Source organism: Adiantum capillus-veneris, chromosome 4 (assembly GCF_014529385.1).
Source record: "Adiantum capillus-veneris isolate H3 chromosome 4, ASM1452938v2, whole genome shotgun sequence".
NCBI classification, from domain to species: Eukaryota; Viridiplantae; Streptophyta; class Polypodiopsida; order Polypodiales; family Pteridaceae; genus Adiantum; species Adiantum capillus-veneris.
This window is the reverse complement of record NC_140934.1, coordinates 75,486,923-75,495,807: the sequence shown is the minus strand read 5'-3', so window position 1 is coordinate 75,495,807 and position 8,885 is coordinate 75,486,923. Positions and strand designations below refer to the sequence as shown.

At 42.5% G+C, this 8,885-nt stretch overlaps 1 protein-coding gene across 3 annotated transcripts; it reads left to right on the top strand.

The window, feature by feature from the left end:
- The first annotated feature begins 1,763 nt into the window (after window positions 1-1,763).
- LOC147459436 (lactate/malate dehydrogenase family protein) lies at window positions 1,764-8,049 on the top strand. 3 transcript variants are annotated; one of them, XM_086510714.1, is made up of 15 exons: window positions 1,764-1,921; window positions 3,298-3,535; window positions 4,736-4,829; window positions 4,939-5,025; window positions 5,120-5,204; window positions 5,287-5,468; window positions 5,859-5,929; window positions 6,018-6,108; window positions 6,201-6,275; window positions 6,411-6,512; window positions 6,599-6,721; window positions 7,125-7,193; window positions 7,348-7,416; window positions 7,500-7,553; window positions 7,627-8,049. In XM_086510714.1, exons 2-15 carry the CDS (start codon window positions 3,321-3,323, stop codon window positions 7,678-7,680), a joined length of 1,371 nt encoding a protein of 456 aa, XP_086366840.1. In that variant the 5' UTR covers window positions 1,764-1,921; window positions 3,298-3,320; the 3' UTR covers window positions 7,681-8,049. The 3 variants fall into 3 exon arrangements, with proteins under 3 accessions (XP_086366840.1, XP_086366841.1, XP_086366842.1); XM_086510715.1 differs by lacking the exon at window positions 1,764-1,921 and adding an exon at window positions 2,018-2,174; XM_086510716.1 differs by lacking the exon at window positions 1,764-1,921 and adding an exon at window positions 2,279-2,302.
- The last annotated feature ends 836 nt before the right edge of the window (window positions 8,050-8,885 follow it).

The following is an 8,885-nucleotide window of genomic DNA, read 5'->3' as shown; positions in this document are numbered from 1 at the left end:
GTGCCGGCACAGGACAACCTTGCAGATGTGCATTACCACTATATCCGGGAGATACTCTCAACAGGAGAGATCAGCTTGGCTTATGTGCCAACACAGGACAACCTTGCAGATCTTTTCACAAAGGCATTGTCTCATGAGAACTTCGAAGCTTTTTGCAAAGCTTTGGGCTTACTCCCCTTTGTGGACTGATCATGTCCTCACATGGCATGGCACTTCCCTATACTCTATGATTCACCGCATCACTCCCAGGGGGGATTTGTTACCATATACATGTGCTAGTGATGTGTGGGAACACACTTAGGACTATCGAGGCATTTTTTCCCTCACTTTTCCCCCCCCCCCCCCCCCCCCCCCCCCCCCTCCCCACTGCAGTAGTACCCCCCCCCCCACCCCCCCCCCCCCCACCCCACCCCCTTGCATGCATTGATCATATAGCACACACTCTAGGGCTAGTGTGCTATATTATTTTTTCATTGCAAACTAAGCAATACACTCTCTGTTGTGTGCCTTGATCTTCCTTCGTCTTCTCCAAGCTGTGTGCGTTTCCCTGCAACCCTATTTCCAACACTCAATTTTTTTCTTTTGCTTATAGGATTTACCTTATGTAGGAAGAAGGTGCAACATGTTTGCTCATGTGTGAAGCTATTAGAGGAGCATGACTTGTATCATCACAATTTCTCTTTGCTAATAAAGTTTAAAGATTTGTTCTAGAGCGTCAAACCCACAAAAGTAGGGCTCAAAACAAAGAAAACGACGACCAACCAAATTTTGTGCAGACATGAAGATTGAACAATCATATTTGCCTACAAGAGATGATAGAGAGAGAGAGAGAGAGAGAGAGAGAGAGAGAGAGAGAGAGAGAGAGAGAGAGAGAGAGAGAGAGAGAGAGAGAGAGAGAGAGATGATGATGAAATGAAATGAAATGTTATATTCACGTCTTCGAAAGAAATAGAAAAAACAATTGTTCTATCATTAACTTTGCCGTGTCGCAGCAATAAAGAAGCGCTATTGAATTTTGACAAGTGCGCCTAAGAGCTCCACCCTAAGCCCTTTTGTAGGCTGAAAACAAGTGTGCACAATTGTGCAAGACGCTTTGGTGTGTTGGCCCTTTGAGTTGGTGCAAAGAGGTCCTCCTCCCATAGATGCCTGAGAGGCATGACTTTTCGATTGAGCCATATTGCCATTCCATATAACAAAGCCGTCACTAACTTGACGACGGCGGCACTGCCTGATCACAGAGAGAGAGAGAGAGAGAGAGAGAGAGAGAGAGAGAGAGAGAGAGAGAATTGCTTACAGAGTTTTGCCTGAGACGAGAGCGATCGGAGAGAGTTTGCTGCTGTCGGCTTTTTTAAAGTGCGTGCTATTTTTACTGCAACAAGCATGGCTCCAAAGAGTAGCATCTTAAAATAGCTTCAAAAAGCCTAAAAGTTGTGTACAACATTTCATAGGCACCACGCCTATATCACTGCAGGCTAAAGACTTTTAGTTTGGCACATTTGTGCCCCTACAATTCGTGAGAAGATGAGAATGAGTGGGGACTTCAGTTCTTGTGGGGACGAGTCGCCAAGTAAAAGAGGCTGGGATAAGGAGTCGCTCATTCTGGTCCAGAGAAGAGAGCGCACACCCGTTTCACCTTTGCTCTGTGCGCTAGTGGCCAGGAGATGACCCACGTGGCGGCAGGAGAGTGGACTGGAGGCATGAGAACCAATGGGCCCTCAGAAAGCAGGAAAGCTCGGCAATGTAGTCAGAAAAGCAGCGATGGCGACAAAAGGGACCACCCATGTCTCTCATCATCACCCATCTCTCTGAGCACTAGAAGAGTTTATTGCAGCTCAAATACTCGCAGACTCGCAGACCCTTATAACGTCCTGAAGGCTCCTCTGCAGCTGAATTAGTACTTCTCTCCTTCATCCTCTGACAGGTATGCGCCTTTCTTTTTTGCGCTTCTGCCGCTAAGCTTTGTAGATTTTGATCAGCCTTTAAATTTGCTCAGAGATTTTGCTCGCGTGGGCGTCACTTTTACTCTTGCGCATTATCTTTTGTCCTGTGAGCTAATTTCTACTGTGCTGGCCATCTCGCATGCACTTTGAAGTGGGTAGCGAACACGTCAACTCAAATAAGCTGTATTTTCACTTTGGTGAAGAAGATGCAGTTGCGAGAGAGTGTTTGCTGAGGTATTGTCATGAGTTGTGCGAGAATTAAGTTTGTGATAGTGTCAAGCTTTCTTGATCCATCTCCAACAGTGGAAACTCTCAGGGAAGTTTGCCATGAGGCTCCGGTCTTTTATTTAGACCTGCTTCAGGTAGTCTTTGAAGAATTAATGATACCTGCAATAGGGTTTGTTTTGGGGGGGGGGGGGGGGGGGGGTTTGTGGCGTTTGACAAGCCGGAGTATAAGAGTTAGCCGGTCATGACCCTGCTCCTGGATGAGGCAAAGGTACGTACGAACATTTTGTGTGGAATAGTCGGGAAATGAATGGGCAGCGCTAGCCATGACCATGTCTGATAATGGATTGACCAAGTGCCTCAAAGCCAGGTTTACCTGGATGAGCTCAAGCTAAGTTCTGCCACAGCTTGTTTTGCATTAAACACACATGGTACTCCACACAGTGCGCAGATGGAATCCAAAGCAGGGCAGGAAATGCAGTTATGTTGAAGTGTAGATCAGTGTATCTGTGATGTTCCAGTCCCACCTGGAGGCTGGCACCACCAACGTTGGTGATAAATCATTTTCCCAAATATGCACGATTCCTTTTTTAAATCCTCTCGTTCCCAACCGGCGTTATTGAATTTTCCAAGCGGTACAATCATAAGCTGAGATTCTTCTCCCTAAACATTACCCACCAATGAGTTTTATGTCCTGATTACTGTTGTATGAAAGTCAACAGGTATGATAAGCCCACCTTCTTATATGATACTTGAGTCCCGGGGCTGAGATGTGTACATCCTGGCTACTGTTGTTGAAGTATACTCAGATGCCTGGTCAATCGGCCGTGGTTGCCAATAGCAGGTTATGACAGTGAAGGGAGTTTTATACCCCTGGTATTCAATACCTTCCCAAAGGGCCCAGCGCTGTTTCTTAAGTAAATATGTCACAAGGACTGATATTAGTGGCACTTATTACTGGAATTATTTAAATTTGGCCATTTTGTTCAAAATTTTGTTCTTGTAGAAATCGTTGTTTTGTGCTGAGAAGACTTGTATTAATTCTGACCATATACTGCATACTGTTTTTGTCCTTTTTTTGGTTTTAAAGCCTTAACGCACTTCAGTGTAATTTTTTAATGTGTGCTTGCAGATCTTTAAAGTTGTGGAAATCATATGGCTGAGGCAGTGGCTTTGTCCATGGGTCATTGTCTTGATACCAGTTCCCTACATGGTGCTGAGGTTGGGAGGCAGAAACTGACAAACAGTTTGAGGAGTGGATTTCTGGGTTCCAAACCAACAAAGTCTCGAGCATTTTTACGCATTTCACCTGTGAAACACCCTGGAAGGCAGCAGTCATGCAACTTTCGGTGCTCAGTTATTCAAAAAAGGTGAACTGTCTTCGATTACCTTCTTTTTTCTGTTTGGGGGGAAACCGAGGCTGGTAGCAGGCTACTGTACCCAATCATTGCAGAGTCTACGGCTATAAGAATTTCATCGTCCTACACATGCATCTACTGTATTGAGTGGGTTGCACATAGAGGACCTATGGCTATTCTCATGCTAATTATACAAGGTCCAGTATGCGAGGAATCAGGATGTCTGCAATAATGCTTAGAACCTTAGGCTTGGGAGCTCTTTCTAGGAAGATGAAGCTTCACTCAGGTATATTGTTGTAGAAGGAGATTCTTTGTTAAGGTTGCATATGAGAAACAGAACGCATAGCAAAAGGTGTGTGTTTGAAGCCTAATGAAGTGCACTAGAACTAAGTAGAATTGTTGTGATTTGATTTGAAAGCACTTTGGCGTGCAGCTATGAAATCTTGGGAGCAGCAGCATGCCTTGATATACGTCATGGCCTCATTGTATTGGTCTACATGCTCGTTCTTGAAACTATAAAAATCTTGGGACCCTTTTGGCTTTATAATTGAATCTCATTAGTTACCTTCTAGCAGATTGTTGGGTCCCATTTATTTTCCAGTATAGTGCGTTAAGGCTTCTTTTTCAATACTAATTTCATTTTTAGGCTTTCTTAAGGCTTAGCCTCGCTGCATTGCTAGTTAGAACCGAAACTCAGCATGCAAAAAATTGTTTTGATGCATGCTCATGCATGTTGTGTGCGTTGGAGCATATATTGGTGTCAATGGGCTTTGATGATGTTAGTGGGGATATTATTTAGTCATTACTAGGCAGCATGATGGAGCTGATGGTTATATTGTCTTAATGGTGACCACACCAACAAGCATTGCCAAGCATGAAGTTTTCTTCCAAACTCTGTGTATAGCAATCTCATCATGAACTTGTTTTCAAAAATGAGCTACCATTGGCAGCCTTCACCTTACACCTTCTTTAGAGGTGTCTTTTCCTTGAATCCATCCAGTACATACGTTTTTACATGATACATATGTTGTTGAATTTTACGTTTCCATCATAGCTGTAGCCAGGTCCGAGGAGCTTTAGGTTCAGGAATTGAGGGCCATGGTTCCCTTTTAGTACATCATGTGCAAGCTGCTTACTGTTTGTGGGGCTATAAACAAAGCTTTTTTCATGCAGGTTGAGATGGTTTTGAGGTTTCATGTTTGTTTACTGCAGCCAGGTGCAAGCGCCTGACTCAGTAACCATCACTGCAGACAATAAAAGAGTGGAGTGTTATGGAGTTTTCTGTGTTATGTATGACTTGAATCAGGTACATTTATTTCAAGTCAGAAGTGCACTGGCATTTAAAGGTCTTGCCAGAGGGTACGTTTACACTTCCTTCGACTTGACACATGTTCTGTGTGGTTTCACACTGTCAGGAGGAGCAGCCCAAAACCTGGAAGAAGCTACTGAGAATTGCAGTTTCTGGGGCTGCTGGAACAATCTCCAACCATTTGCTGTTTAAGGTATGTCGTGCTCAAATGAAAGAGTCTCTGAGTTTCGATGAACGCTGGCACGCTTCACACTAGAAAATAATGCTTTCTATTTATACCATTGTAGATTGCCTCTGGAGAAGTTTTTGGACCAGATCAGCCTGTGGCGCTCAATCTTCTAGGCTCCGAGAGGTCTAGGAATGCCTTAGAAGGTCAGTCAATATTCTAGAGTGATGCTTTTCCAACTGGTTACCCTTGAATTGTGTAACATAAGAGTTTATAGTCAATTTACAGGTGTTGCTATGGAGCTAGAGGATTCTTTATATCCCTTGCTAAGGGAAGTGAATTTAGGTATTGACTCGTATGATGTCTTCCGTGACGCCGAATGGGCCCTTCTCATTGGTGCTAAGCCCAGAGGTCCAGGGATGGAACGGGCAGATCTTCTTGACATTAATGGGAAAATCTTTGCAGAGCAGGTGCATAGTGATTTTCTCTCATTATAATGTGCTCAGTTGTGTAATGGTCAATCCATAATGTTTATGAAGTTATTTTTTGGTCAGTTCTTATTGTCTATAGTAGGTGCAGTTTATTGCATTATCATATGGAGTTATTGGTTTTGTTGTTTTGATTATGTCATCTTATCAGAACCGCTGCATATCTCAATACATGATTTCTGTACTTCCAATTTCCGATAATGCTAGGATGCAAGCTTTTCCTACCTAATCTATCACATAATTGTGGACCCACTTCTCTATCATTGCTCATGTTTGTTGATCTTGATATAATCAGTAGGTTTGCGAAAAAAATTTGCAATAATACCCTATCCCAGGTCCCTCTTACAGAGAAGTTTGGCTACATGCATGCAGGGGAAGGCTCTCAACGCAGTTGCTAATCAAAATGTAAAAGTTATTGTTGTTGGGAACCCTTGCAATACAAAGTATGGAAATCACTTTTTGCACTTGTGACTCTGTTCTTGAATTTGAAGCTGCAGCTTTTGATATTGTTATTTGGACCATACTCCGCAGTGCCCTTATTTGCATGAAAAATGCCCCAAGGATTCCAAAGAAGAATTTCCATGCATTGACGAGGCTGGATGAAAACAGAGCTAAATGTCAGGTATGGGATTGTTGTTATTGGTAGTTGTTTTGATTCAATTTTGGTTGTGCTACACTTTTCACTTACCCTTTTGAGACTTTTGGATTTTGCAGCTCGCCCTAAAAGCTGGAGTATTCTATGACAATGTTTCCAATGTTACAATCTGGGGCAATCACTCCACCACACAGGTTACTTACCTATTATGCCTGATTAGTTGCGGCTCTTATTGTTTTGTGAACTTCTTCGCCCTGCCGAGAGCTTGTACATGTCTTAAGAATGCCTTTGTTTTGTGAAATATATTTAGTAAATTGCTTCATCACTAGGTGCCAGACTTTGTGAATGCAAAGATAAATGGGAAGCCGGTAACAGATATTATCAAGGATAAAAAATGGTTGGAGGAGGAGTTCACTCAAACAGTACAGAAGGTGAGCTCTTTGTGGCTTCCAGATAATGAGATTGTCCTCCGGTTTAATTTCAGTGTCTTCAATTTGGTGTTTGGAATCTGGTGCAGAGAGGAGGAGTGCTCATTAAAAAGTGGGGAAGGTCCTCGGCAGCATCAACAGCTGTTTCGATTGCAGATGCAATGAAGTCTCTTGTCACACCTACCAAAGAGGGGGACTGGTTTTCAACTGCGGTGAGTTTATTCATGCACTCGGTAGTTTTTTCCGAACGCGTCTGATTGGGGAACCATACTCCCAGACGCGTCTGAGTCCTATTGAAGTATGATTGGGTTTTTCGAACTTTACTGGCTTGAGCTCCTTTTTTTTACCTTGAGGCTCCATTTTTTGGCTTCCTTATTTTCTTCTTTGCCTAGATTCTAAAATTTCTATGTCGTTTCACTGCAATCTATGGTTTTGTGCTTGGCTGTATTATTTTAAGTGTCATACGTAGACTGTTTTTTAGTATACTGTATGGAAACCTCAGGGGGGTCTGATCCGTACTTCCATACCCGTCTGAGTCCGACGTACTATTCAAGGTCCTATATGGTGTCCAGTAATGTGTTAGTAAGAACAGTATATGTCGTGTCTTGCTTGCAGGTTTATACAGCTGGAAATCCGTATGGCATCGATAATGATCTTGTGTTCAGTATGCCTTGCCGATCTAAGGTAGACAGCTGGTGCACGTTTTGATTCATAATGCATGATCTGCAAGCATTGGTTTTCAAGATGGCTTAATACAGATTCCTTTCCATTTCTGTACTTTCCAGTTTCCGACATACATGATTCAGGGAAACTTATTTGATTGTGTGTGTTTTTCCAGGGTGATGGTGACTATGAAGTTGTTCCAGATCTACAGATAAATGATTGGTTAGCCGAACGCATCAAGAAGGTAACTGCTTGTTAGCTTTTTCAAGTGGACATTACACTACTGCTTCTGTAGCTGTAAGGATGCATCACTGTGTGTTTTTTTAGAGTGAGGATGAACTTCTCGCGGAAAGGCGATGTGTTGCTCATTTAATCGGCGAGGTAGTATTCTGATAATGTTTTATTGGCAGCCCCTCATTCAGTCGGTGATGATTGACATCTCTGGGTTTTGCAGGCTAATGGCTATTGTGATCTTCCGGAGGATACAATGCTGCCAGGGGAGCAGTAATGCTAGCTATTTTCTCTTATGCCAGCATAATGTTATCGCTTATTCAAACTTCAAGAATGAAACTTCCAACTGCAGCTTGTGCTGCCACTTAAAGTAGCTGACAAGCCCTGCCCTTTGCCTCTAGAGGTTTAAACGCTTCTTTGGTCACGGTGTCCACCCATTTACTATGATGCTGTACAATTTTGTAAGCTAGGATACAAAGTTACTGTCATTTATTTGTACTCTCCTTCCAATTACTAAATAATCCCATTGTATGTAAGAGTAGAAGTGTCAGACATTTCTGTACACAGAAAGTTTGTTACAAATAATGTCAATTGTGATTTGTTTTTTAATGTAAGGACCTTTGGGTTTATCCAAGGGTTTTGAGTGTCTTGATGGTTTTTTCTGATCTCGTTACCATTGCTTGAAACTTATATTGGTATTTTTCCACATAAAGCTGGTGAAGATCTAGTCCACAGCCATTTCTTTGCTCATGATCTTGAGAAGCTTACAGCTGACATGTATGCGCTTGCTGGTGTTACTCTACAGGAGAAACTTGGAAGTTTAGCTTCTATGGTTGTAATGCTAGGTAGATGAGATATCGGTTCAAGGTGAAATAAACAATTGATTTTGGCAATTAGTGTTCTGGGTAGCAGTCTCTTTATTGATTTAGAAGCTTATGTATGATACTGGGGAATGCTGAGGGCTGTCAATTGCTGTTGGCACTGCCCTGAAAGGGAAGTGCATTGCTTTGTTCTGCGTTTTTGAATTTGTTGGAGTGAACATTTGTACTCACTTTGAGTGACACTTTTAGGTATTGGAGATGGTTGCTTCACTTTGAGCATGTAACCTATGCTTTGTCCAGCATCCCAATTCCACTTCCAAGTGTGACATACTGCGCAAACTTCAAAGGCTCCTGTAATCATTTGTAGAAGATAGAGATTTTTACATAGACATTTGATGGTTTGACTTTAGCCTTCTCCTGTGAAAGTCCAGATTTCATGCTAGTGTTGTTTTGCAACTCAGTGTCTTGGGGGAATGTCACTACCAAGAACAGGCCTTGTATTCTTTCTTTTCTTTACTTTAATTCTTCTCTACCTGCAAAAAGAGAAAAGAAAAAGAACATGCCTTTTTTTTTTCCCCCACCATCAACGCGGGAAAGGTAGTAGGGAGAAACTAATACACATATCATGTATTTACAACATTACACCCCCGAGGGACAACTG

Coding starts and splice junctions, on each gene's coding strand:
- LOC147459436 (XM_086510714.1), top strand. CDS start 3,321: ATGGCTGAGGCAGTGGCTTTGTCCATGGGTCATTGTCTTGATACCAGT. Junction 7,194..7,347: donor GTATGCCTTGCCGATCTAAG/GTAGACAGCTGG, acceptor GTGTTTTTCCAG/GGTGATGGTGACTATGAAGT. Junction 7,554..7,626: donor TTGCTCATTTAATCGGCGAG/GTAGTATTCTGA, acceptor TGGGTTTTGCAG/GCTAATGGCTATTGTGATCT.